The 27,859-nt window shown below is 42.5% G+C and overlaps 1 long non-coding RNA gene and 1 gene segment (V, D, J or C); one reads left to right on the plus strand and one right to left on the minus strand.

Annotated features, from left to right (window-relative positions):
• The first annotated feature begins 177 nt into the window (after positions 1 to 177).
• On the plus strand, positions 178 to 15,852 carry LOC110071780 (Ig heavy chain C region-like). The segment is given in 8 exon segments: positions 178 to 701; positions 1,130 to 1,180; positions 4,468 to 4,812; positions 6,335 to 6,664; positions 8,041 to 8,160; positions 9,351 to 9,719; positions 11,519 to 11,827; positions 13,557 to 15,852. Coding segments are annotated over 7 exon segments (1,857 nt in total).
• Positions 1,911 to 27,859, minus strand: LOC140706511 (uncharacterized). 2 transcript variants are annotated; one of them, XR_012086156.2, is made up of 4 exons: positions 20,402 to 27,859; positions 17,607 to 17,719; positions 4,715 to 4,833; positions 1,911 to 2,125 (listed from the first exon to the last, which is right to left on the minus strand). It is a non-coding gene; the product is annotated as an uncharacterized LOC140706511 (long non-coding RNA). The 2 variants fall into 2 exon arrangements; XR_012086155.2 differs by lacking the exon at positions 20,402 to 27,859 and having other exon boundaries at positions 1,916 to 2,125; positions 17,607 to 18,489.

Genomic DNA, 27,859 nt, shown 5'->3' on the forward strand with positions numbered 1-27,859 from the left:
ATTCACTTTTCTCGGTTCTAACAAGCAGCTTGGGGGCTTGCAGGCTAGCGTTCAGTCCCAAGCTAGCGTGCCTTGGATTGCACCTCAGAGTCGCACTTGTGCGTAGAGTACTTCATTTCTGATAAACATCCAGTTCCTGGGTTGAGAAGGGCCGATCACTGGGGGGAACGAATTAAAGGCGAACAGAAGCAGGAACGAGTGGTTTTAAAAAAATAAATCACAAAGCCCTCACTGCGTTGACGCGACCGGCGTAAATGTGTGAACACTACGCTCCTTGCGTAACATAAAGAAAAGAGAGCTGCTTTATTTACATTCTCCAGCGGAGGGCGTCCAATGACTTCAGCAGTGGTACAACGGTAATGTGGAAGACTATGAGTTTTATACACTTGTTAGGCGGCGAGTTCGAGACGGCTATCCGGCTGTTTTCTCTTCTGCAAGCGTCCTAGCGCTCCAGGCTGCTTGTGTCGGGGGCGTATTCACTTACTTGCTAGAGAAGCTGCTCCAGGCCCTGTGCCCGTTTCCCCGTGGATCCCGGGTTCCACCGGCCAGGAAATAACTTTTCAGCCCACAAATCGGCGCCGCCCTTCTTCCTCTCCGCAGCGCTCCGTATGTCTGAGAAATTAGGAGAAGATTGTTTCCTCGCCCGTGTTCCTATATCACGTGCTCTCGGGCTGTTTCCGAGTTACGGCGACTCTAGTAGGGTAAGATATTTAAGGAATTGTTTTGCCAGTGCTGCCCCCACCGTCCCGCCCCGGGAGTTCCCACGACCGGGAAAGGATTCAAAGTCAAGTCTTTTGAGTCCTAGCCCAACCCTATCTCCACCATACTGCCCGGACTCTGGTTCCTAAGGTACAAAGGATCAGAAGTTCAGAACCCAACAGGTGTGTTTGTTATGGGATTATTACTTCTTAATACTGCTCTCCATGCTTTATCCCGATATTAATTCCACACCTAGCAAGAATTAAGAGTTGCATTAATTCGTTCCCAGACCGTTGCAAAGCAGCACCTTGGTATATGAAAACTAATGAAATCCTGACCTTGCTGATCAGGATCTGCGCGTACTTTTGAATCTCTTCGCAGTGCAGTCCAAAGTTCACCCGCTGCGATTTCTTTCTTTCTCTGCAAACAGGCCATGCCATGCGACTGCTGCTACTCTGCCTATTCTGTCTGGCGGCTGCAGGTAAGGACGCTCCGTGCCTTTTGTTTTGTGGAACTGAGTCGTGCCTCTACAGAGGATACTGCAGGACAGGAGCGATTCCCCAACAGATGGAAGGGGTCCCTTTAAGGGAGATCGGTCTCCGCAAAGTGACCCTTTCCGATGCCAGGACAGACGCCTGGCCCGCTGGGTTGATGGCATCTGCAGTTCGGTTTTGCACTTGAAAAAGACAGATCGGTTGTTCCAAAGACAGAGAGAGAGAGAGAGAGAGAGAGAGAGAGAGAGGTTTCAGTCCTAGCTTGGAATTGACAGGCAATCGATTGCAGCTAAATATGTGGCCAGAATGTGCAAACAAGAGCTGTTCATCTGTGGACCAGAATTTGGATGTCGTGGGCTTTCCTTAACAGGGGTATTTAGAGCCAGCTGTCATGGATTCTGTAGTTGCAAGGTAGACAGCAGACTGTGGCCAAGTTGCTCTGCCTAAGGTGGGAAAAGGTGTCCATAGACCTCACCTCTGCCACAGTCACTGGGAGGGTAGAAGATGCGGAGGGAGCGTGGCAGTGGACCCAGGATCTGGCTCAGCCAGCAGTGAGTGGTAGAGACTGTCAAAACCCTCAGTGCTCTAGCACCTCAAGCTATCACCTGCCTTTGGCTGACAGTAGGTGGGGACTGCAGCTGTAAAGATGGAAGCAACCTTGATCCTTATTGATTCCGACCCCCTTGTCCATCCAGACAGCTGCTCTTCCATTCTGTGATTAAGAACCTCCCCTGAAGGGGGGAAAAAAACCTTCACTTTCTGGGGTAATTTATTTTATTGTCAAACAACTCTTGACATCAGAAAAGTCTTCCTGGGTGGAAATCTTCCTTGCAATTTGAACTTGTCGGCTTAGGTTGTGCCCTTTGAAACAGCAGAAAACAAAGCCTGCTGCGTCCTCCATCCGTGTTAGCATCTCTCCCGCATTGCAGATCCTGTATTCAGGTTAAATCCAAAGAAACAAAACAAAACAAAGGCAAAAGCATGTGACATCTTAAAGACTAACAGTTATATTTTAATGTGAGCTTTTGTGGACAAGTCCACTTTGTCAGACATATGGAAACAAAATGAAATAGTGGATGAAATATCAATTTCACAAGTAGCTGTAGGAGTCTTGGGTGTGTGGTACATCTCGCGTGCAGTAATTTATGGCTTATATTTACTGTTGGGTTCTATTGTAAATATTCCTACAGGAGACAGAAAACAGATACCAAGCATGAGCAAAGATGCTATATGATCGTTATGTCAGGTTATATTTCTCTATTGCATTGGCACCCAACCTTGGGTGATCCAGGTGTTTGTGGACTGCACAAACACCTGGGCCACCCCCAGATATACTGGCTGGGGGTTTCTGACACTTGCAGTCCAAGAACACCTGAGTTACTCAAGGTTTGGAACCACTACTCTAGACAAATTCCAAGATCCTTTTAAAACTCTAAACAACTCTCCCCCAAGACAGGTTTCTGCCTGAGGTGAAGGACACAATACCCCCCATTTTATGAATCCAACACTGCCAATGGGAAACCATCCTGAGGACAGCTGGCTAGTTTAAGGACTTCAGAGTAAGCCACGTGGCACATACAGTGACAGTTCATGTGGCTGTGCAAACACATGGCAGACACGGTGCATAAAGAAGCACTTTGAAGTCTCATTTTTTACTTCTGGGGGGCTTTAATACCCATGTAGAGATGCATGTTACCAGGGCAGCCTTGGAGTTCATGGAATCCATGGTGTCCATGGGCCTCTCCCAGCATGTCACAAGTCCTACTCATGTGGCAGGTCACACCTTGGACCTGGTTGTTATGTCTGGGCAGAGAGATGATCTGAAGGTGGTAAACCTTGAGTCTTCCACCTTGTCATGGTCAGATCATCACATGCTGAGATTTGGACTTTTGTAACACTGTGCCCCTCTGTGGGGTGGATGAACCTAACAGAATGGTCTGCCACAGGAGACTAATGGATCCATTTGGTTTCCACAATGCCCTTGGGGGTTTTCTGGCTGATCTGGTGGGTGCTGCTGTTGAAGTCCACGTCACCCACTGGTACTCACTGTTGACCCATGCAATAGACACAATTGCTCCAAAATTCACTCTTCATTGCAAAGCCCAACCCTCACCATGAAGAGTTGAGGGTAGAGATGGGCATGAACCACAGGTGTTGCCTTCCCCCACCTCCCTGGTCCACCTACTCACCAGTCACAGCTCCTCTCTTCTTCCTCTTTGGCTGTTTGACCAGTCTCCAGCAAGAGCATGGGCTTCCCTGCCCCACCACCTGGGCTGAATGCCCACTGAGACAAGGAGGCAAGAAAATCAAACCTCTGCTTCTGCAGGGGCCTGGTCGAACAGCCAAAGGGGAGGAAGAGAGGAGCATGCTCTGACTGGTGGTGGGTCATTGGCCAGGGAGGCAGGGGAATGGAGGGCACAGCACCAGTGGCACCATGTGTACATACTGGCATGAACCTCTGAACTGAGGTTTATGCCCATCCCTAGTTGAGGGTGATGAAGGAATTAAACAGATGGCTAGAGGGCAGACAGAAAGAGCACAAAGCTCCCTTGGAATGCAACCTGGCTGCAGTCAGGGACATATCCAGCAAGGGTCTGTACCTTAATATTGTAATTTAATTAAGGTGGCAAAAAAAGGCCACAAACCCAAACTGATTAATGTGGCATCCAACCAACCGGTGGAATTCTTTCAAGGTGTTCACAGCCTTCCAAATGCTGGACAGATGCAAACATTACAGTCAAATGTAGAGAACTGCAGCCCATTTCAGATCCAAAATTGAATGTCTCTGCTGGGACCTTGACTCCTTATTTATCTGAGTAGATCAGACTGAGATCTCCAATGCATGGTCTTGTCAGATTTTATTTGATTAGTTTCAGTTAGTAAGGCCTGATGCTGTAGGCAAGACACTTGTCTATATTGTTATGGGAGGTCTTGTGGGGTTTTAGGTTTTAACTTGTGAACCGCCCAGAGTAGCGCTTGCACTAATGGGACAGTCAAATAAATAAATAAATATTTAAAGCTATGTTTAATTTTTTGGCAGAGGTCATTGGGACTTACAGTATGATTCTAGTTATGGCCACTCAAAAGTAAGTTCTGTAGAATTCAATGGGATTCACTTCCAGGCAAGTAAAATAGGCAAGAAAGAAACCTGACATTGGGGGTCCAAATATTTGGCCAAAGCCCTAGAAAGCAGGGAGGCTATAGTTTATGCTGTCAATACTGAATGGTTAATACTGTTGTTGTTGTTGTGAAAATGATGGTGTTTTACTTCTAGCTGCCTTGGAGTTGAAGATCAGCCATTCTCCCGTAATAGGACTGGTGTACAAACAGGTTGTGCTTCATTGTAACTTTACCGTTCTTGAGAATGTCAAAAAGGAAGATGTGGCTGTTAAATGGACCATGAAAGCAGTGTCTGGAGAAGAGAGGCCAGTGTTTCAATTTGATGGAAACCACACCGCAAGTTACCGTCATGGGTCTTTCGTAAAGACCTCGTTACTTCCCTATGGCATAGCATCACTTACCTTGTCTAATGTGACTTTAATGGATGAAGGGATTTACACATGCACCGTTTTAGTCACTCCACAGTATGGAAATGGGAAGATCCAGCTTAAAGTCAGAGGTACCACTTGCTTTTGAATTTCTGAAACAAAAACAGATGGAGGCATCCTTAAAGTGGATACCGTTGGTGCCTGGAATTTACAACTTGAAAAGTGTTCTGGTTCATGGTGCTAGCCAGACAGACAGACAGACAGTCACAACCTCCTTCAGGACACCATTCCATCAGCACACCATTTACCAGTGAGGATGGAATGGAGTGGTGCTATTTAGCATACATGTTTTGAATACATACGAATAAAACCTTAGGCTGAACATTACTGAAAGTGTCAACAAGTAGAGATCTGCCTCATAAGCAGCAGAGCATCCTTGAGGTGCATATGATAAGGGAACCTGTGGCTGAGGGGGGTTGAAAGAAGCAAACGTTAGCATAGAAAATGGGAACCACCTACTGTGATTTTGATCTGAAGTCTAGCTACCACTCAGCAACCATAAGTATTTCTGAACATTTAAAAGTGCAACCAGTCTCTGTGCAAAATAGGAAGTGAAACAGAACAGGAAGCTTTTGCATGTAAATGGGTCCTTGGTTTGACAGTTCAAAAAGACTGACTTTTTCCAACACCCTCAGAGATTAGGGTATTTTGTCTAAGAGCCCAACTCACCCTCTCACGTGCAGGATTAACAGAATCACTTAGCTGCTCTGAAAGCCTCATTACAGCCCTCCAGCACGCAGTTATGATATAACTGCAGGGGTTTTATATACAACCCTGTGAGCCCATTTTGCTAGGTGGGGTTAAAACCAACGGATAACACTGCAAGCTTCTCAGCTTTGGCCCAGGTTGCGAAAGGTGCCTGATGTTGCTGGGCAGCCCAGCAGGGCTGTTTTCAACCAATCAGAACCGCACGTGCAGTGATCACTGTGCAAAGATATCAGACTGCAGGGTTCTCAAAGCCCCCCTTTCTCTGACACAGCTCCTTCCCACCTACAGCTATGCCTTTTCCAGAGAGTCCTGTCTTCTCACGATGCGCCCAAAGCAAAACAGCCTGTTTCAATATTTTTGCCTTCCGAGATAGTTCAGACATGATTTGATCTAGGACCCACTTGTTCATCCTTCTGGTAGTCCAGCGTATCTGCAAGTTCTTCTCCACTATACGTATGTAACCCTCCAGTTGTTACTGGACTACAATTCCCATCTACCTTAGTCAGCATTGCATTGGTGACGTGTGTTTTAGTGCAGCAGTGTTAAAAGTGTCATAGGTAAGATGGCCCTATGAAAAAAGAGGGCAGGGGCCCTGCACCTCTTTAAGTAGGTGCAGCTTGTCTCCGTACAACAGTTAAAGAACAAGGAGTCCTCTTCTTTTCAGATGGCCCCTCTGGCCTCTTAGGTTGGCTAGCTTTGCCATAACACCATGCCATGTGAGATCTCCAGGTAGTGCTCAGAACAGTTTCTTTTTTTGATTACAGCTCCCAGAATCTGTCAGCCAACATGGTAATGGGCCAGGGAATTCTGGCGTTGTATTCATGAAAGTAACTTCTTCTAAATTCAGATCCTCCTCTCTAATAATGGTCTGTCTTTCCATACCAGCTAAACCTACTGTCCTACTGTCACCCCAAAGTCTATTGAATGCAGCAGAAGGAGAGAAGACCTTTGCCTGCAATGTCCACAACTTTTACCCTCAAACAATTAATATCTCTTGGCTGGCCAGAAAACATGGCAGCAGACATGAGACACCGTTATCTTCAGATGTGTGCACTGGGGTCCCAGCCTCACATGGCCAAGATGGTTTGTTTGCTGTGCTGAGTCGTTTAACCCAAATGGTGAATGAGACTAACAATGGCTCCCTGTACATCTGTGAAGTCTGGCACGAGTCCCTGGAAAAACCGCTACGGAGGAATACAACATTGGTGGTCAGAGGTAAATAGATTTGCTCCCCGACCCACCCATTTTTGGCTGTTTTGTCAGTCTGTGTTGGCCCTAGGGGCAGAAAAATAGCACTTCCACTCCTTTTGCTCTGGAAAGGAGATTTAAGAAAAGAGAGTTTCACGTAACATTTGCTTGTTTCCATGTGTGTTTGTATAGTGTTGCAGCCTCAGAGAGTATTTTGGATTCCATACTACAGATCCCAGGATTATTTGGGAGAAACATCAGCTGTTATGTAGGTCATGATTAGAGATGGGCAAAATTGATTTGACCCAATTCAGCAAAATGTATCAGTGCAACACCACAGGAGCTATGCATTCCCTCCATCCACCACGGGGATCCTTGCCTCACAGCCATTGAGTGGTCAGCTGCTGGAGGAGGCAGGGAAGGGTAGCCAGAGCTCCTGCCTGGACAGGAGCACTATCAAAGAAGGAGAACCCGGGTGGCATGCACTGAATTGTGAGTAGGCCAGCCAGCCAATGTGTGTGTTTATGGAACCTACTATGGTGCTGTGCTTACAAATTGCTGAACCGGGATGAATTGATTTGTGCCCATCTCTAGTCACAATGAATGGTGCAAGCTTTCCTACCACATGAAACAGGAGACTGTATGAAGTGGTTTCCCAAGTCCAACCCACTTAGTGCTGCTGCTCCTTTGGTCAGTATAGCTCCTCCTCTGCCTTTGGTCCTTTTAAGGAGAAAGGCAGGATAAAAATATTTTATATACCTGGTTTAAGAGGCAACTTCTTCCTCGGATTCAGCCATTTTAGGTAAGGGGATAGTGGAGTCCATCTGTACCGCAGGCTTTGTTGGGGATTTTGTTCCTCGTTCCAGTGCAGGGATCTCTAAAATTCTGGAAACTGAAGTCAGGTGCTGAAACTTCTTCAGATATACACAGGAGTAAATACCACTGTACACTATGGAGCTTATGTTTGAGTAGACGTGTAAAGGCTTGCATTGTTAGAAATTAAATATCCTGCCTGAGCATAAGTGTCTATTTGTTAAACTTCTGTTTGATCTTTATGTCTTTTATTATTGTTTTGTGAAATAACGTTACATGCAGTCTAAATAATGATAAACAGGTGTCTTTCCTTGGGGTGGAGAACAAAGTGGGATGGCTTTTGTTCTGTATCCTAGATCAGATCTTCCAGGTCAGCAGCACAGAATTCCCTTTGGTTTAAACAACTAGATCTGCTATTCTCTTGATGGAGAAAAAAAAGCAGGGTAGCTTAATGAAATGAACAAATAATGCAAGTCGAACGAGATAATCTCAGCTACGAGTCCTATCTGGAGGCTGATGTCAAGGAGATGATTAAGAATATGACATAAAGATCAGTTTTTATCAGTTGTAATTTATATATTTGTTCCTAGTGCCCACATCCTATCATCAGGACTCAGGATTTATCATCGGGGTGGCTATTGCTTGCATCGTGGTGACAGGTTCATGCAGCGTATTTTTCACCATCTTTTATCAAGAGCGTCTTGCAAAAGGTAAATTGGAGGAAAAGAAAAAGAAGGATAAAATGTTTCCACATGGAGGTCACTTGTTTTAGCAAGCTCATTTGTTACCTGCAAATGGGCCAGTGAAAAGAGCCTTAAAATGTATGTCACAGCTAGAATAGGCTTGTTAAATCAATGGAGGTTATGGAAGAGCTGGCTGTCCAAATCCAAAATGATTTAGTGGGCCAATTCTAGTAGTGATTACGGGATTTTAGCCAAGACGTTTCTCTCATTCAGCATTCTGTTCACACCAAACAGATGAGAATGGGAAGCCTATAAGCAAGACATGAATGCAAAAGTAATGTCCCTGCTCCCCCCTCCAGCTTATGCCCCTTAGCAACAGGTATATGGAAGCAAATATCTTCCCCGCTGTCCCAGAAAATATATATAATAACATAATTTCCCATCAGGGTAGTCCTCCAAGTGTCTTATGGGCAGTACTCTTTTTGTGGCATTTATATTCCATATTAGCTCTTTTTGACCAAAGGGCTTACCTGGCTATTTCATGAGTCAATGAATCCCTCTTGCCATTTCCCTAAATCAATGAATCACTGCTGTTTTATGAATACAAGAAGCTGTTTTATACCAGGCAAGCTGTTGGTTCAAATATTCCAGCAACTATCTGCTGTGCTTGGCAGAAACTCCCTGCCATCTCTAGCTGAGGTCTTTCCTTTTACCCATTACTTGATCCTTTAATAATAATAAAAAAGCTTGATCAGCCGCAGAATGTGGAGGGGCCATTACTCAGTTGTAGAACAGGCATCTTCAGATTTTTGTTTTATTGGAGTTTCCACTGTCAACCAAATTCCGACGAATCATTTTATAATTCATTATTTAGATCAATATCCCAAACTCCAGTGAGCTCAAAGTACTGCACATGGCTCTCCTCCACTAATTTTTTTCATCACAACAAACCTGTGAGGGAGGTTTGCCTGAGGCTGTCCAAGTGAGTTTCATAACTCTGCAAGGACTTGACTCTGAATTTCTCAGACCCTGCTTCAGCACTCTGGCCAGTCAAGCCATGCAAGGTTGGTTCAAATGCCAACCTCAAACAATTCAAGTGAAACTACTGGAAATGCCAGGCAGACATACAACTGTTCACAATTACTGGGAAGTAATGACATTGTGTTCAGGGGATTTGCTGCCTACTGTGAAAGATTTCACCTTTCATTTTTTTAAAGTGGAACCTCAGGTATCCTCGGTTATCAAGCCAGACCTGATTCCAATCAATGAAAAGATCAGACTTATCTGCAACATCAGTGGATTCAGACCTAAAAAGATTCAGGTGAAATGGTACTGGAAAAAACCCCACATGATGACGGAATCAATGGGACACTCCACAAGGGAAGATGTGGCCCTCTCTGATTCTCGGGAAGATATTACCAACATGGCAGTTCAACCCTTAGAAGCCAGTGGTAGATTTTATAATGTCTCCTCCTGTCTGACCTACACACCTACTATAAGGGATGATGGAACAGAATTTGAATGCAATATCCAGCACAGCACCCTCAAGAACCCTGTGCGGAGGGCCACCATTATCCACGTTACTGGTAAGTGCACTCTGGAGATTCACCGTGTTATTGGTAGGTGTCATAATTGTTGCTGGAAGCAACATCATTCAGATCAAAGGGCAATGCTCAGTAAGTTTCTCTCATTTTTTAGACTATAGTTTGCAAAATCCACCAACCAGCATGGTGATTGGGCCTAGGGCATTCTGGGAGTTGTAGTCTTGCAAAGTAACTTTGCCTAGGTTTTCCTGAGAGTGGTTTGGCCATGACTTGGGATAGCTAGAACCCAGTTATGACTGCTAGATAGCTCAGTGGTTTAGCCATCTGGTTGCAAAGCCAGAGGTTGGGAGTTCGATTCCCCACTGTGCCTCTTTGACAGGGGCTGGATTTGATGATCCATAGGGTCCCTTCCAGCTCTGCAGTTCTAAGATGACGATGAATGATAGCAAGGAGCCAGAGCGACATCTGTCTCTTCCTGAATGAATGATTGGTCTTCTGCACCAATCAAGAGCACTCAACTTTAAAATTATGTGTCCGAAATGGGTCTTCATTGATTGGAATTATATTTCTTACCAAGAGCAATATTATTTTTAATGAGTTATATTTCTTTCCTATTTTTTCTCCAGTGAGCAAAAGGCAGTATATGTGGCTCTGCTTCCTGTATTATCCTTATAACCAGGGAATGAGACAGAGACTGACTGACTCAAAGTCACCCAGTGGGTTTCATGCTTTCATCTCCTGAGCAAATTCAACTTTCTAACCACTTTGTTCCCAGCCAACCACCAGGCTTTTTTTTAAAACCCGTCTTCAATCTTTTTTGGCCAAGTGTTCTACTTTACTGAGGATAGTCCTCTACTCAAGGGGCTGTAAGGAGACAGTCTTTTATCTGAAAGACTGCCTACTCTGAATCCATTTTAGAGATGAAGAAAATATAAAGGAAAATTAGGAACGTTGAAGTATTATCCACATTTAGCACCTGAGTAACAGGCTTAGAGGGACAGATGTCTTCCAGACACAGTCTTCTCCTCTAAGGGACAGTATATTTCTATTTAAGTTATAGTAATTCTAGCCATTATTTTGTATCTATGTATGTAAACCAGACCTCTTTTTATGGTGATGCATGTGTCATCACAAAGTGAATGAAATGTATGTTGTTGCTTTCCTACCTGTGTGAGGAGAAATGGGCTAATAGGAAACCATCCTAATTTTACTTGAATTTTTTTAAAAAGTCCTATAACTTGGATTTTCGCTGTCTGTCAACCTCATCAGGTATGTATCTCAAACTTCCTTCAACAGCTTAGGCCCGTTCAAGTTCAACCTTGCATCAATCTAACTCTCTTTCTTAGATGAAAGAAAGAAATTGATGGGATAATAATATCTGATCAGATAATTGATGTTTTCCTCACCAACATTACAAAGCACTGTTCAGTTCTAGGGATAGCATTTAAGCATGGAAGTATGCCTCAGTTTCATGCAGCAACTGGGCCTTTCCTAGTGTTTTGGCATACAACTCCCACCATCCCTGATGACTAATTGTGCTGACTGGGTTTTGTGGGACTTATACAGTACATTAAAATATCTGGAGGGATCTAGGTCGGGGGATTGTAAAATAAGGTGTTTGTGTTCCTGCTGTTTTCAGAGCTTGGAAAAATTACTTGTTTGGACTACAGTTTGTAGAATCCCCCAGTGAGCATAGCCACAGGCTGTGTTGACTGAGGGATTTTGGGAGTTGTAGGCTAAAAGAGTAACTTTCCTAAGCTTTGGCTGTTTTTCTTTTAAGCCAACATAATGTCTGAAATCTCTGCATGCAATCCCCTCTCCCCTTCATCTTTATTTCACAGCTCGCCCAGCAAGTCACTATATCTTCAGTTCACCTCAGCTTCCCGTTCAGGGAGAGAAGCTTATTCTGACCTGTGTTGTGGAGAAATTTTATCCAAGGAACATTGCTTTGGATTGGTTTCGAAATGGACAGCCAGTTGAGGAAGTGACACAGTTTGGACCTTTCTCCTGCGAAACTGGTTTTTACAGCATTTGGAGCCAGATTGAGTTTATCTTGACCAAAGACAAGGAAGGAGCTATTTATACTTGTCAGATCAAACACAGTAGCTTTGGAAATGTGGAAGAACTCTCCTATGAAATAAATTTGAAAGGTAAGATGACCCTGTGGACTCAGCAAAAATGATTTCTCATATATTTACTTTGCACGTATTATAGTGCAGCTGCTCCCAAACTGATGCCTTCCAGGTTTGTGTTGATTTGAGCTATGAAAATAATAGAAAATGTAGCTAACACAGCAGTTTAAGCATGTTGATAAAAAAAAAACCACTTCCAGAGTAAAAGTTGATATTCCCCCTTCTGTATAATTGTGTCAGCAGTTGATAGTAAATACTTGTTTCTTTGTTAAAACATTAAAGAACATTTACCATTTTTATATATGTGTATATATATATATATGTGTGTATATATATATATATATGTGTGTGTATATATATATATATATATATATATATATATATATATATATATATATATATATATATATATATATATATATATATATATATAATAAACTCGTAGTACTTATTGGTATTTTCTATACATATAGTTTGTGCTTGTTGATCAACATATTTACTATAATAAAACAACTTCTCACATATGCAAACACTATTACATGTTTAGTCCTATCTTGCTGTATCACAGAGAACTATATCCTACTACATGTCCTATCATCCCTATCTGTGAGACTGCTGACTGACACCTGCTTTATATATATATCCCTTTAGCTAATGCCAGGCACATTCTGATTGATCAGGATGCTTCACTATGCAAATACAGTATGACATTCTAATTCTTCCCTGCAAACACATTTACAGATACATATAACACATATACATACTGTGTTGTACAGTTACATATACCAACAGTTTGTTGGTCTATAACAGGTGCCCTGATGCCCTTCTGTGTTTGATAGACTATAACTCCCAGTTTTTGGGAGCTGCAGTTTAACACATATAGAATCACAAGGATGGCAAATGTTGCTGCAGAGAAACTATATCTCTAATTTTCTCTATAGTAGTCTATGAAAACCAGAAACTCCTTTACTGTCACATTTTCATGTGATGACATTTTACCCCAAACCAGCTTTTGCATGTGATGAGAACCAGGAATCTCTGGCCTCCTAGATGGAAGAAGCCCTCAACCTTCTTCAGATCTTATTTATTGTCAGTGATATGAGATGATTTTGAATCATATGAGCTTTCAATACTCTGTTTTTAAATAACCTGCATGCAAATAAGCCCTGCTTTGCAGGGGAAGAAGTTGCTACATGAAACTGAGGCATACTTCCATGCTTAAATGCTGTCCCTAGAACTGAACTGTGCTTTGTAATGTTGGTGAGGAAAAGTTCAAATTGATAAGAATGGCATGTGGTCTTGCCCACTTTGCTTTGGCCCTACCTGCTGTATCCTTGGCCCCACCTGACGGCCTTAGCTCTCCCCACTGCTTGATCATGGCTGCCAAGACTCTTCCCAAATTTGAATTTGGTTTGTGGGTTAAAAAATATTTCCCTTTTGTGGTATGCATAAAAGAACGAATTGCAACACCAAAATTAAAAGCAAAAGTCATATACCACTAACAAATTTATTTCATTGTGAGCTTTCTTGGGTTGCAACCCACTGTTGATGAGATTGAAACAGCTGCCTCTCTGAAGGATGTATTCTAAGATATCTTTTGATTTTTATCCCTGCATCAAGCAGGGGGTTGGACTTGATGGCCTTATAGTCCCCTTCCAACTTCACTGTTCTATGATTCTGTGCAGCTGCCATTTTGGGGGTACCTTGTCTAACCAAGTATACTATCTTGTTCTTTGTCATCCAACAGGAATCCCTCCAGAAGTCCTCTGGATCACTGCAGACCCTGTGGTTCCTGTGGCAGGTGAAGAGCTAAGGCTAAACTGCAGGATCAATAACTTCTCCCCTAACCTGATCAATGTGAACTGGTTCCATAATGGGAGCCCTCTTCATGCTGGTGTGTGTCACTCGGTCTCTATCATTGGTGCCAATGGCTTGTTTTCAATGTGGAGCCTGCTGAGAGTGATACCAAGGCATGGGGCAGGAAAGGCCGTGTTTACATGCAGGGTGGAACATGGAGCCCTGAAGGAATATGTAGAACGATCATACACTTTGCCTATGCTAGCAAGTCCTCTTCATTTGGACAGCTAGGCTGACAGACAAAACGCCACAGGTGACAATTGTTTTGTTAAGACCAACAAAAATTCTGCAAACTGTTGAAGAGTTCTGGAGAACTTGAAGGTGTGCATATTCTTGAGGAATCCGAGTTGATCCTGACCAGGGAATGGCCTGCTTGAGGGTTTTGCATTTTGTTAAATTGATAAGATTCTTGAACATACATAATGTTGAGTTTAAAGGAAACCACCCAGATGCCCATTGGGAGCCTCGATGGAGCGATGAATAGAAATGTGACTTGACCTACATTCCGATGTTCTTTCCCCTCAGGAGGGAAGACAGTGTCCTTTGGCTTTTGGCCCAAGGCTGTCATCTGTAAAAATACCCCATAGGGTGGTAAGGGGATTAAATTCTGCTTACAACATGCTTTGAAGATGTTAGTTTCTGATTACTAGTATTATTGTGAAGTTGTTATGATGTAGCCTTTGGCTGCTCCCCACAAGCAAATCGAGCCCTGGGACGAGGCTGGTCAGCCTGTGGAACCTTAAATGTTAAGAAAGATTGAATCCCCAAGATGGAGATCACAACATTCCTCTTATTTTATTGGCTTATTTTTAAAAAGAGCTTGGAAAAGTCAGCTGGGAATATTACAGTGCTCAGAATCCGCTAAATAGCATAGCCAATTCGATGTTGACTCTGGGAATTCTATTGTACAGTAGTCTTAAAAAGTAACTTTTCTTGTGTATGTTCTGTGCTATCAAATACTGTAATTGACTTATAGCAACCCTAACAGGCCTTTCAAGGTAAGTGAGATCTTTAAGGAGTGGTTGTACCTGTTTGACTCCCCCAGTGAGTTTCCATGGCCAACTGGAGATTTGAACCCTGTTCTACAGAGTTCTAGTCCATCACTCTATCTACTACATTAACTGGGAAACATATCCTTGCTATGCTTTTTCAGCTGGGGCAAGGTAGTTACCCATTTAAGCTTCAATACTATGCATAGTTAATTTGGGAGTAGGCTCTACTTTGCTTAATGAGTTTTAAAACCAGAGATGAGCAACATAGTCCTCCAAGTTTTGTTGGACTACAGCTCCCATCATTCCTTACCAGCAACTGTAAGTGTCAGGAGCAGATGGGAGTTGCCAACCAACAACATCTGAAGAAGGACAAGCCTCCCACCTCTCTAGGGAGTACAGTGGTGCCTCGCTTAATGATTACCTCGCTTAACAAGGAAATCGCTTGACTATTAGGTTTTTGCAATCGCAAAAGCGATCGCAAAATGATAGTTTAAATGGGAAAAATCCATTTCACGATGATCGGTTTCCTGCCTCGGGAACTGATTTTCACATTACGACAATCTAAAAACAGCTGATTGTCGGGTTTCAAAATGGCTGCCCGGTGTACAAAATGGCCCCCCGCTGTTTTCTAGGATGGATTCTTCACTTTACAGGCAGTGAAAATGACCACCCCTATGGAGGATCTTCGCTGGATGATGAGTTTTCAGCTCATTGGAACGCACTGAAGGGTTTTCAGTGCATTTCAATGGGCTTTTTAAATTTCATTTAACGAGGATTTCGTTCTACAGCGATTTCGCTGGAACGGATTATCCTTGTTAAGCTAGTCACCACTGTAGACATGCATAAGATTGTGCTTTAAATCATGGAGTTAATGTGTTGTTGCCAGGCAATTCCTAATGGTCTGTCTGCTAGGATCAACCCAATGTGGAAAATGGCAGAGGATTGAGACTTTAAGGAATGAGGGTGAGGATGACAACGGGTGATTATTTGTGAATTGTCTCTGTATGGGAGGAATGGTGATGGTCAGGGTGGGGCTGGTGATTGAACCACTCCGGGTGATGTGCCCCACACGGCAGGCAGCAGCCACAGTGGCAGCAACAATAACAGGACAAGGAGAAAAACTTTTAAAAAACACCCAAGGTTTTAAATATATGGTGAGATAGCTTTAATAAAGAATAAGAGGTTATTTTAAAATGTATTTATTTCATTTCTTTGTTCTGTTTGCTTATTGGAAGAAACAGTGGTTATCAGGGTACCCCCAAAATGGTACCCCACCAGCCTCGATCCACCTTCTCTGTCTAGTTTTATTCACTAAAGATTGTCCCCAGATTTTCCAGGATCACTATGATGCTTAACAGACCAGCCCTATAGCACAGGGCAGCTGAGGGTGAGTCGAAGGGAGCAGAAGTCTCCCTGTACCAGCAGAGCAGCCTGTCTCTGCAGGAACCCCCAGAACATCTGTGGAAAGCTTGGCAGGTGTAAGAGTCCGGCTGGTGGGGTTTCTGCTGCTGGTAGTTCCTGAAACAGAAGGTCTGCACCTCAGAGGTGGCCTTTGTATCCACCTCTTTGCTCCCTTGACAGGCTGTAGGATCAAGTCAGCTGGCTCTGATGTAATTCCCCCTGTCCTGCTGTCATTGGCAGAAGATATTTTAAAAAACACACACACAATGTGCTGGGGAACTTAAAGAGGAAATCCTGTCCCCCTACTTAATGTGCCCCTAACAAGGATGAGTGAGCATGAATTTGGATTTGACTAACACCCTGTAATTTTCCTTTGCACTATCCTGTTTAGGATTGCTCTGCTAGAGGTCCTGAAAACAATCCCCCTATATGTTCTTGAAAGCTTTCACAACCAGGATCTGATGGTGGTTGTGGTTTTTTTGGGCTCCAGAATACGGCCAAACAGCCCAAAAAAACCACAATAACTATCCCCCTATAGTTTGGGGTGTCAAAGCTCTTCTGTCTTTGCTGATTTTATTGTTCTACCCAGAGGCATCCAGGGAACAGAGGGTGACTCTATATTTTTTGTTCACGGGAAGAAATCTAAATAGTGTGTGTGAAACAGAAGTGAAAACTGCATAGAAGCAAAATTAGGTTTGCAATCATTTGCACAAAATTAATAAGCAGACAGGCCTAGGCGGGAGTGGAGGAAAGACCCAAAAGGAAGCAGGCATGAACTGCAACCACTAGATGTCACTCTTCCCCTCTGACTAGTTCTACCTATGACCAGATAGTAATCCCATTGATAAAGATAATCTCTACAGTACTTCATCTTTAAAAGATAGTTCAAATAGCAAAATACACAGATAGCACTAATTATGCAAGATACTGCTCTGTTTCAGTCCCCAATTTTCCTTCAGTATGATATGGAATAATCAGGAAATAATTGGGTCCTGGGTAACATTTTAAATAAAATACATAGCTAGATAAGACAGGTAGGCAGAGGTATTCCAATTCCATATATATGTGGATGCATTACAGAAAACAGATTCTGCAGAAATTAGAGAATGTTTTTTCACCTTTTATTTTTATTTGCTAGGCACAAACCTGACTGCTGCACAGATGATGTCTCTTATTCCAGAATTTAGATATGGCTACTGCTTCAGTGTTGGGCCACTTGTACATTTAGTTTTACAATGCTATTTCTTTTACAAGATAATGCAAAAGCAAGGAGAGTTTAGAGCATTCAAGAAAAAATTACAGTTCAGAGGTAGCTGGTGAAACGATGCAAGGAAGGTGGGGTGATGTCTATAGCTAAATGTCAGTTCTCATCTTTTGCTCATATGATTCCAGGTTTGTTTTCTTGCATCTCCTCTTTAAAGAGATTTTACGAAGTGGGTGAGGAAGGAAGTGGCCTGTATGTCTGAGATAACTGGTGAGGCCAGAAATGCCAAACTAATCTAAAATAAACCAGAATATAGAAACATTGCCTTTTTGGACTGTCATACCTTGAATCCACAGGCTGGCTGAAGGCTCCCCATGTTCTGAAATCAACAATCTCTCCAGATCCAGCCTGATATTTGGTCACCCAAGACAGAGGTCAAAGTGACATGCAATCCACCTACAGATATACAGAAGAAACAGTTGCTGAATTTTACTTCCATCCTCACTTGTCCCGGAAAGAACCACAAAGCCATTCTCCTTTTTCTGAAAGGCAGCAAAGTTTTAGTGGCAAGAATGAGAATTATTCTCCCCCCCCCCTCAAATTAAGCAAATTTTTGTAGCGTGTACAACATGGACATAGCTGCTGCTTTGTTGCATGAACTTTTAAGAATGTAAAGCTGATTTTTAAAAATCTTGTTGAACAATTACCCAGTAATTCTTTGCTTGCTCTGTGAGTTTTGCTTCTCAAAGAGAATAATAGATGGCAATCCTGTACCATCAAGTCAATTCTGACTTATGGTGACCCTTTTCAGGGTTTTCCAGGTACAGGATACATAGAAGTGGTTTACTGTGCCTTTCTTCTGGGGGCGCTCTGGGACTGTATAGCTTGCCCAAGGCTACACAGGCTGGCTCTGTTCACAGGAGCAGAGCGGGAAATCAAACACCGAGCCTCTGGCTCTTCAGGCAGATACTTAACTCACTGAGCTACCCAGTCAGCTTTCTCAAAGAGAAAGGCAACTTATTTTGCAGAGTCGGATTGCACAAATTATGGAAACCCTGAGGAGAAGAAATAGTACTCCATGTCTTGCCTGAAGATGAGTAATCTTGTAGATCTTTAAAATCTCTTATCCAGGTTTTTTCCCCCTTGCTTTGTATCAAGGCAGCCTAAGCCAATAAAAAAGACTTTTAGGAACTGGTGATAGAAATCCATCATTTTTGCATGGCCCTGCACCAATTTGGCAATCACTGTGCAGCTGATCACAGAAAGGATAACTTGCTAGGGAGAAAAGCTGCATGGCTACCCTCCACTCTGTGCATCCCTGGGAAGATTCTGTCTGAAGATTTTACTGAGTATCCCACAGACTCTTAATATCACATTCCTTAGCAGAACACTTGGGAAGTCCAGCAAATATATATGGGAGGCTGATAACACTGCTGGAAGAACCAGCTGGCTAAAGCAATTGCTTCATTCTGTCTACTGTCAGGGCTGGCTCTGCATCCCTTCTACCATTTCAGCAAACATTTTCCTTTATCCCAAGGATAGGTCCCCTTCACTTCTCACTAGAAAACACCACCAGGGAACTTTAGCAGTTCCCTTTCGTCCTTATCATCCCTGTGGCCCCAATAATATTTGTGTAAACCAAGGAGTCGAAACACTGAAGCCTTCAAATGTTGTTGGACTGCAATTTCAATGGTCATCAGGCTCAGCCAACTTGGCTAATGGTGAGGATGCTTGGGGGGGGGGTTCCAGTCACATCTTCCCATCTCTAGAGTGTAGAGAATAGGGGTTTTGCAGGCACTGTTTTTCAAACAAGCAACTGCCGCCCTACATGATATATGAATGTGAGCACAGTAAAATTCTTGCTTTGGTACAATTCTTACACATAAAAGCTCTCTAGCAATCAAAAACTGCCCATTTCTGCACAGGAGATCTCAGTGATGCGCAGCAACGAATGTTCTTTTATAATGGGCCAAATCCAGATTCCAGTGACTTCAGCCACAATCAGCTGATTATAAATCAGCTTTGTCAGGAATGAGAAAAAAAGCTATTGGAGGAAGGAATATATTTATGAGCAAGAAAAGAATGCTGAAAGCAGCAGGCAGTGGATCGTGCATGTTGGGACCGCTGGTTGCAAATGTGTATGTTTTGGAAGCCGGAATATCTGTCAACTGATCCGATCTTTTTACAATAATAAATGCTGTGCACAAATAGTTGTTCCTTGATTGTTTCCAAACCTGCATTCCAAATGGAAATTTCCAGGCCTCCCAAAATGTTTGTTGTGTAAGGACTTTTTTTTACAGTGCCCTAAAAGAAGAGGAGGAAGAATTAATGATGGCTTTATGATGTAAACATCCAGATCTATATTGGTATTGTTAATATTGTCATTAATTATAATTCAGATTTCCTAAGCCCTTCTTGTTTGAACTGACTTCTTTTATGTTAATATTGTGAATGGGTTTTTTCCTTCCATCAGCAAGCAGCTGAAAGATTGAACAGAGGAATGGGAGGAATGGATAGGGATGCCCACTGGCTAGAAAAGATAACTGGACTTGGTTTTGGGCCACTTGCAGCACATCCCTGTCTTTATAAGTGGTGCAAATCGTAGTACAAGCACAGTGTTGATTTATTGGAAATCTGCTCCTGGAACAGGACACAAAAGTAGTCCTCCATACTGGAGGATTCTGCTGTCAATTGCTGGGATGGAGGGAGTTAACACAGAGACACAGACAAAAATAGTCTTCCAGAGATGCTGGCCACAATCTGTCACAAAGTTAAGATGCCTAAAGCCATTGATTTCAATGTCCTAGGTGTGATCAATTCTGTGTAGGGCTGTGGGTGTGAATTGGGAAGCCAGCCCTTTTGATTTCAGTTGGACTGAGTTTTGTTTTACTGTTGTAGAAGAGGTAGCCGTGCCAGTCTGTGCAAGCATTATAGGTAAAAACAAAATAAAATTTTAAAAAAGAAATAAAAAAGACAAAAACAGGGTGGCAAATTAAAGATTAGCTGTTATATTTTAATGTGAGCATTTATGGACAAGTCCACTTCCTCAGGCACAATAAGAGAGAGAGAGAGAGAGATAACATGCCAAATATTTATACTTAACCAGAGTCTTAACTTGCCCTTGTGGCCATCCATTACCTGGGTAATTCAACACCATTGTGTTGTGTGAACTCCAGACAACCTCCTATAAAGAAAAGGTCATTAGCAACTGTAAAAAGCTAGTCTCCTCAGTATAATTAACATTCATGTTATTCTACCATTGTTATTCATGACAGAGATTTTTACTTTCCTTACAGTACAAGCTTCAGTGGAATGTACCTGTATATCAAAGAGACAATCACCCCTCTATTAAATACCCATTGACTTTCTTATCAACTAACCAACCATGGTATCTGTATTTTGATGCCATGTATAAATATTTGCCATGTTACTGTATATTATCTTCATAGTTCCATTTCAAGCTGCAGGCTTTCTAGAGTTCCTTTTTGGGACCCCAGCTACCAGCCATTATGGCACTTTGTGGATGATGGACCATGTTCAGAAAAATAAACTAGCTTGGCTGTGCTCTTTGAGGATGCTGGAGGTTTTGGTCCAACAGGGAAGGCCATACTCTGGGCTAGGTTGTTTTTGACGAAGGCATGCATTTGGCATTACTTCTTCTCTCAAACTCCATCACAATCATTTAAATTCATTGGAAGGGGCTGCTTGATCACAATCACCCCTGGCTACAGGCCAGTGTGATCAGCAATTATACTTACGAGATTTGGATTGGCTACCCTCCAAATTTGGCTTTCTTTATCAGAATTGGTTTCTATTTTATTCCAGTAGCCTTGGTGCTTCTGTTACAACATTCTGCCTCTCTAGTATCTGTACCACTCTTGCTGGGAATTTATAACTGAAAGAGAAAGTTTGTTCTCTATTTCCCAGTACTTTCCTGTCTCCTACACTTACTGCATGTCATCAGGGTCCTGAGCATATCTTAAGATTTCTTTGAGGACGCGGTGAAATTGAATGGTGAGATTGGGTTATTTTATCATGCGATTTTGCCTCCACTTTCTGTGACACAAACACATCAGTGAGGCAGAAGGAAAACCCAGCCAATAATTACCCCATACTCATTCATCTTTCAGTGCTTTGATCTGATCTTCAATTTGATTCCAAAGCACAGGACGGAAGCTGTCTCTTCTGCCCTTTTGCTCCGGGTCCTCACAGCTACGATTCTCTTGCTTTGTGACAGTGTTAAAAGGAAACATGCCAGTGTTGTTAGTTTTCTTCTGTATTCATAAAGAAGAGCTGTGTTGCCTGGCTGTTATAGAAATCCATTTTCTTCAGCACTTAATGATGTGAGGTCACTTCAAGCCACACTCTCTTCAGAGTTATAATTGCTGTGGGGAGGTTGAGGTTTGGCTAGCCTGGGCATTTCCTCACCAACACTTTTTCAAACATTTTATTCCCCTGGTTCATGATTCCTTGCTCCTTGCAGCTTTGCTTAAGCCAGTGGAGGCTTGGCACAGAGCACAAGAGCGCAACTTGGGGTTTCCAGATATTGTTAGACTACAATTCTCATCATCCCCGCAGAATTATTGGAGTTGTGGTGCAGCTACATCTGGAAAGCCAGAAACTGCCTACCCCAGTATAATGTATGTCTGGGCAACCTTGGTCCTAAGTGACTCAGAATCTGGAGTCCAGAAAGAATAAAAATAAAAAAGTAATTTCCCAAGCTATGCTATATTGTTTTGCTTAGAACTTGGACAAGGGAATCAGACTACAATGCCTAGAAGCCCCCTGCTCAATTTAAATAAGAGAAGTTCCTTTTTTGGACTGTAATGCCAAGAACCTCCAAACTGGTATGACCATTGACGACACTGGGTTGAAAAAGTGGGTTGTTACAGTTTTTTTTTTTAAAGCAACTTTCCTAGCTCCTGTTTTGCTTTTCCACCATCAGATGGTGAGAACTTTAGGACTGGGAATGTTAGCTTGTTAGCTCTGCATTTGTTTCACTGGATCAGACACTTTTTACCCAGAAAACCATACAAATTCCCCAATAAGCTCTGGAATCAAGACTGTGTTGCTGCAGTTTTGTGTTGAACCACTGCAGGGTTCATAGCAGTCAGTTTGTAACATGTACTTTCCCCACCCTCTGCCCATGGTCACAGTTTCTGGGAAATCTGCCCTGTGTGGTAACCAATCACTTCCCTATAAAAGCCCTCTATTATGAAACAACTGGTTAAATATTCAGTGGTTGATTCTAGAAGTACTCTAACCATTTCCTCCATTTCTGATATTCAGTCTGGGTGACGTTTAACTATAGAGTCCATGCATAAGGGGGAGATGGCAGCCAACATTTAGAAAAGTTACTTTTTGGACTACAAGCCCCACATACTCCCAGCCACCACGTTCCTAGTAGCTGTGGCCCAAACAAGTAATTGTTCAACACTCTGGTAGCAGCGGGCTTGGGAGAACCCTAAGCTTAATTTCTCTGTCTTTCGTCTAAAACAAAACCCCTAAGAAGGGAAAATCTTCTGAAAAGCCCAATTACACCAGTTACAACCTATAAACCTATGACCTATAGGGCTGCAGTCTAGGCTCTCTGAATAATTGTATCTCCCTATATGAGCCTTCTTGGCTCAAGATCTTCTTTTGTCCCTTAACATTCACAGGCACATGTGGTAGGAGAGTAAGAGAAGACCTTCTCTGTGGCTGCCTCGAGGTTGTAGAATGGCCTCCCTCGGGAGGCTAGGTTGGCCCTTTCCCTCTTGTCCTTCTGGTGACAAGTGAAGACCATCATTTTTACACAGGCTTTTAACAACTAGGGGCAAGTGAAGAGTTCTGATTATGGGTGCTGCAAATTTCCATTCTCTCATGTGTGCTTTTAACTGTTTTTAACTGTTCATTTTAATCTATTATATGTTTATTTTTTAAAAATGCACTAACATGTTGTGTTTTTAGTTGGTTGTTTTTTGGTAATATGCAAACCGCCTTCAGTCCCTTCAGTGGGAGAAAGGGGGCATAAAAATGCAATAAGATAAATAAATAAAATACATAACAAATGCCAATGAACTATTGGAAGGAATAAAAGAAGAACCTGGTGTTGTGGGAAACTATGGAGGAAAGATGTTTTTGAATATGGTGCTGGAGGAGACTCTTGAGAGTTCCCTGAACTGTAAAGAGACCAAACCTATCCATTTTGAAAGAAATAAACCCTGAGTGCTCACTGGAAGGACAGATCCTGAAACTGAGACTCCTATACTTTGGCCATCTCATGAGAAGAGAAATCTCTCTGGAAAAGACCCTGATGTTGGGAAAGTGTGAAGGCAAGAGGAGAAGGGCACGACAGAGGAGGAGATGGCTGGACAGTTTGACCAAACTCCAGGAGGCAGTGGAAGACAGGAGGGCCTGGTGTGCTCTGGTCCATGAGGTCACGAAGAGTCGGACATGATTTAATGACTAAACAACAACAGCATGGAGGAAAGAATTGGCCAGAATCATGAACAGGAAACACTCCTTAAGCTTATATTTTATTGAAGACCCCGCTTGCTCCAGTTAATATACTCTGTTTTAAGTGTATTAAGATGGTATGCCTTGGGGGGTTTTGTTATGAGAGAAAAGGTGGCATAAAATGTCTAAATAAATAAGGGCCCATCTTGTGCTGTATGGCTGGAAATTCATTTGTGGTTTGGGACCTTGAGAGATTCTTCATCATATGGCAGTAACCTGGCTAGGCAAACATGGCAGAACCAATTAATTTCCCCCTACTTTTTTCTAGAACCAGAATAAGAAATCTGGTGGCCTTCAGTATTTTTGGACTACAACTCCCATAATCCCTTTACCTTCGGGTGTGCTATTGGAGATACTGGGAGCTGTATTCACTGGGGGGCACTTTGTGTATAAAATCTAACAGCTCTGGCATCATGTCATGCAACACAAATCTGCATTTCGGGAGGAAAATACAGCTGCTGTACAGTTGCCCTTGGAATGCTGTGCTAGAGTTTGTCCAAAGTAAACAGGCAGAATTTCTTGACCTGCTGGGTTTTTGTTTTTTTGTTTTTTGCACTGTTCTTATATATGGCGTCAAGTCACCTTTGACGTATGGAGACCCTAATAATTTCCAAAATGTCCTATCATTGACAGACCAGCTCAGCTCTTGCAAACAAATGGTTGTAGCTTCCTTTATGGAGTATTTTGCGTAATCTTTCTAAAAATCCCTTACTATTGGCTATGGTGGCTGGGACCTCTAGGAGTAGAGGTCAATACTTTCTGGCCAAAGGTTCTCCACCCCTTGTCCAAAAGAATCCTATTCTCCTTTTCATCTCCACCCTGCTCTCTCCCAACCCTTCCTATGTCAGTTCCATGCAACATTGGGACTTTTGCCAATACCAGCATAGTGGCCACATTGCCCCATTGTCTGATACAGGAGAAAAGTTGACTCTCAATGCTGAGCCAAGAATACAGGCTGGGGAACTGTTTCCCCTCTGTGTCAACCCGCAGCTCTCACTAATGGTAAAAGACTGTGGGAGAGGCAGCCAAAATCTTCAAGGACCAAAGGTTCCCTACCGTTAGTCAAGAGGGAGAAGTGTCCCCTTAGAATAGTTGGTGACTCTGCTGCCACTGCAGAGAAGAGCACAGGATCATGTCCTAAAGAAGTTAATACATAGACAAAGCCCAAATACTCATTTACCAAAGTACCTCTAGCCTGGATACTATGTCCAGTGATTGCCCAAAACCCTTTACTCTCAACACTGTTTGTTTGCAGGCTGCTTTTATCAGTTGTTTATGTGTAACTTTGTCTTCATGTGAATCCCAACCCCGTTTTATGCAGAAATGACTTCCCTTTGTTTTCTTTAATCTTACTGGCCTTCTAGGGTAGGAGATTTAGCCTTCACACACTATACATTAGTTGTGATGCAGAACTCCCTATGTCGAAATTAACTGTCTCCTGCCTGGTTAATACCAATACGGCACTTTTTAATAACTAACATCTTAATAGGCTATTCACATTTGGAGCAACATTAACATATGATTTGTAACAGACATTACCATTGTCATGCTCAGTGAACCAATGTGGGCTTGGCAACCTGTGACAATGTGGAATTTTTTAGGCCTTTGAATGGTATGGGCAAGGGATTCAGCTTATCACCCTCTTCTGTTTTTACTCATATGATTGACAGGAACTGTGACAGTAGGGAGGGGAATCTTCAAACTTTTCCAGAGTTTAGAAACATCAGAGTTTTTGCCTACAACTCCCAGAATCCCTCATTCAACAAAGGAAACATTTTAAATCTCTGCTTTTGACAAGGCAGTGACTAAACAGCAACCCTATTAAATTTGTTCCTCCTTCTTGGCTTCCATGCCCCTGCATTTCTCCTGTAGGGAATGGGAAAAAGCAGGATCCCCCACACTGGGTTGCAAAAAAGAACAGAAAATGGAAAAAAAAGGAAAAAAGGGATTCTCTGTGCCTCCTCTTCTGTCTCAGTCTCCCTGGGAAGTGGGGAACAACTGGATTTTATGCCCCTTTCCCCATTTATTAGTAAGTGATGTATCACTGCCAATGCCATGGCTTGCCACCCAAGTGACATAGCACTGAATTGTCAGGGAGAGCCACTGGATAGCTCATTGGTTTAAGTATCTGGAGTTTTGGGAGTCTGATCCGCCACTGTGGCTCCTTGACAGGAGCTTGACTCAATGATCCATAGGGTTCGTTCCAGCTCTGCAGTTCCAAAACATTGGAGACAAGTGTGGATAAGGGTTGGGCTAGTTTGGGATCACTCCCAGAAAATAAAGCAAACCAGCCCATTCCTAAAGCGATCCAAAATGAAAGATAAAGTGTAATCCGATTGTACCCTGAGAGAACATCCAAATGGAAGATTTACCAGTGACCAGCACCAAACTTCAAAAGAAGGGGCAAATAGTTCTAGATGGTAAGAGAGGAAGTAGGGAAATAAGATGTTTTAGGCGTTGCATTGATTTTACTGATCCTTTTGAATGAAATCTAGCGTTGGCCTGATGCATGTGCATGGATTGCTATTTCGAAATCGAATTGCTAGCCATCAGTAGAGTAGACCCATTGAATGGATGGTATGTACATAAATGTTTGCTTATTAAATTTGCAGTGAGTCAGTGGTTTTTAGGAATAGTCTTGCATGCTGATTAAATATTTCATTCTTCTGCAAACCCCTGTGTGTGGAAGTAACAGTATGAAGGAAATTTTGTATTATTAAAGGTAAGCAAGTGTATGACACACCATGTATTTAAATCACAGTATGACTAGCCTTATAAGGGAGACAAAAAGAACAAAGAGAATTCTGTTTATGTTCAACAAGTTTGAGAAACAATGCAAGAAGTTTTAAGTAGATCAGTTGCATCCTACCATTTACAATAGGGTCGGGGAGTGACTTTAGCATGGCCAGTGGCAAAGGATTTCTTTCTTTCTTTCTTTCTTTCTTTCTTTCTTTCTTTCTTTCTTTCTTTTCTTTCTTTCTTTCTTTCTTTCTTTCTTTCTTTCTTTCTTTCTTTCTTTCTTTCTTTCTTTCTTTCTTTCTCTTTCTCTCTCCCTCCCTCCCTCCCTTCTCTGAAATATTTTTACCCTACCCTTCTCCTCAAAAAGCAGTTGAGGTAGCTCACATTTTTAAAAAGACAACATTTAAAAGCAAAAAAACCAAAACAAAACAGCAAGTATACAGTGGGAGTCTGGAGGATCAAAGATACCTGTCCTTGACTTAACACATCTAGATCAGCTTTTAGAATACTATTCATATAATTTCCAGTCAAGACAGCTAGTGCTGTCCAGCATATCAGGAGGACACTAGGTGTCTCACTGAGGTGAGCAGTGGGGAGCAGCAAAGGAATAGGTAGATATGCTGTTTGCAAGCTACTGTGTACCTGGGGAAAGCTTGCACCAGAACACGTCACATCACACCTACTGAAAGAAAGGCAAACTATATAATTATCAGAAGCATGCCAGAAAAAAAGGATTTGTGTTTTCCAGGAACTTGTACCAGGTTATCAGTTAATGTACTGCAATGTCAGAGTGCAAGCAAGCAGGCAACAATAGCTGTGCTGTGTTACATGCATAACTCCCAAGCATGGAATTTTGGTCAGGTCTAGCATTCCAGCTGGGAATCTCAGCTTATTTTGTATTTGAACAGAAAGACAATTCTTGACAACATGTGGGCAATGCTTCTCAAAATGTGGAGATGTGAGGGAAGGAAGGGGAAAGGAAGCTGAGCAGGCCTTCCAAAGATCCAGGGATGGGGCATGAACAGCAGAAGAAAAGTATGCTAATTCATATAAATACATATGCATGCAAATTATAAATTGCAGAATTCAAATTTTTGTACAGCAGAATTGGAGTTACCAATTCTTCTTGTTCTTGGTTTTAAAGTACCAAGCCACTGATTCCTACTTCTATTGGCAAAATGACAAATCACATGCTGGGACATCTGCACAACAAGCCTGGAGACACAGAATAACTTATTGGGATAATAAAATGCAATGTGGAGATGTTTTTCTGGATGATACATCTGTCTCTTTACTGCTGTATCTCTGGTCATGTGGGTAAGTCATCAATACGTTCTGTTTGCATTGTGTAAATCTGGT

Source organism: Pogona vitticeps, chromosome 4 (assembly GCF_051106095.1).
Source record: "Pogona vitticeps strain Pit_001003342236 chromosome 4, PviZW2.1, whole genome shotgun sequence".
Lineage (NCBI taxonomy): Eukaryota > Metazoa > Chordata > Lepidosauria > Squamata > Agamidae > Pogona > Pogona vitticeps.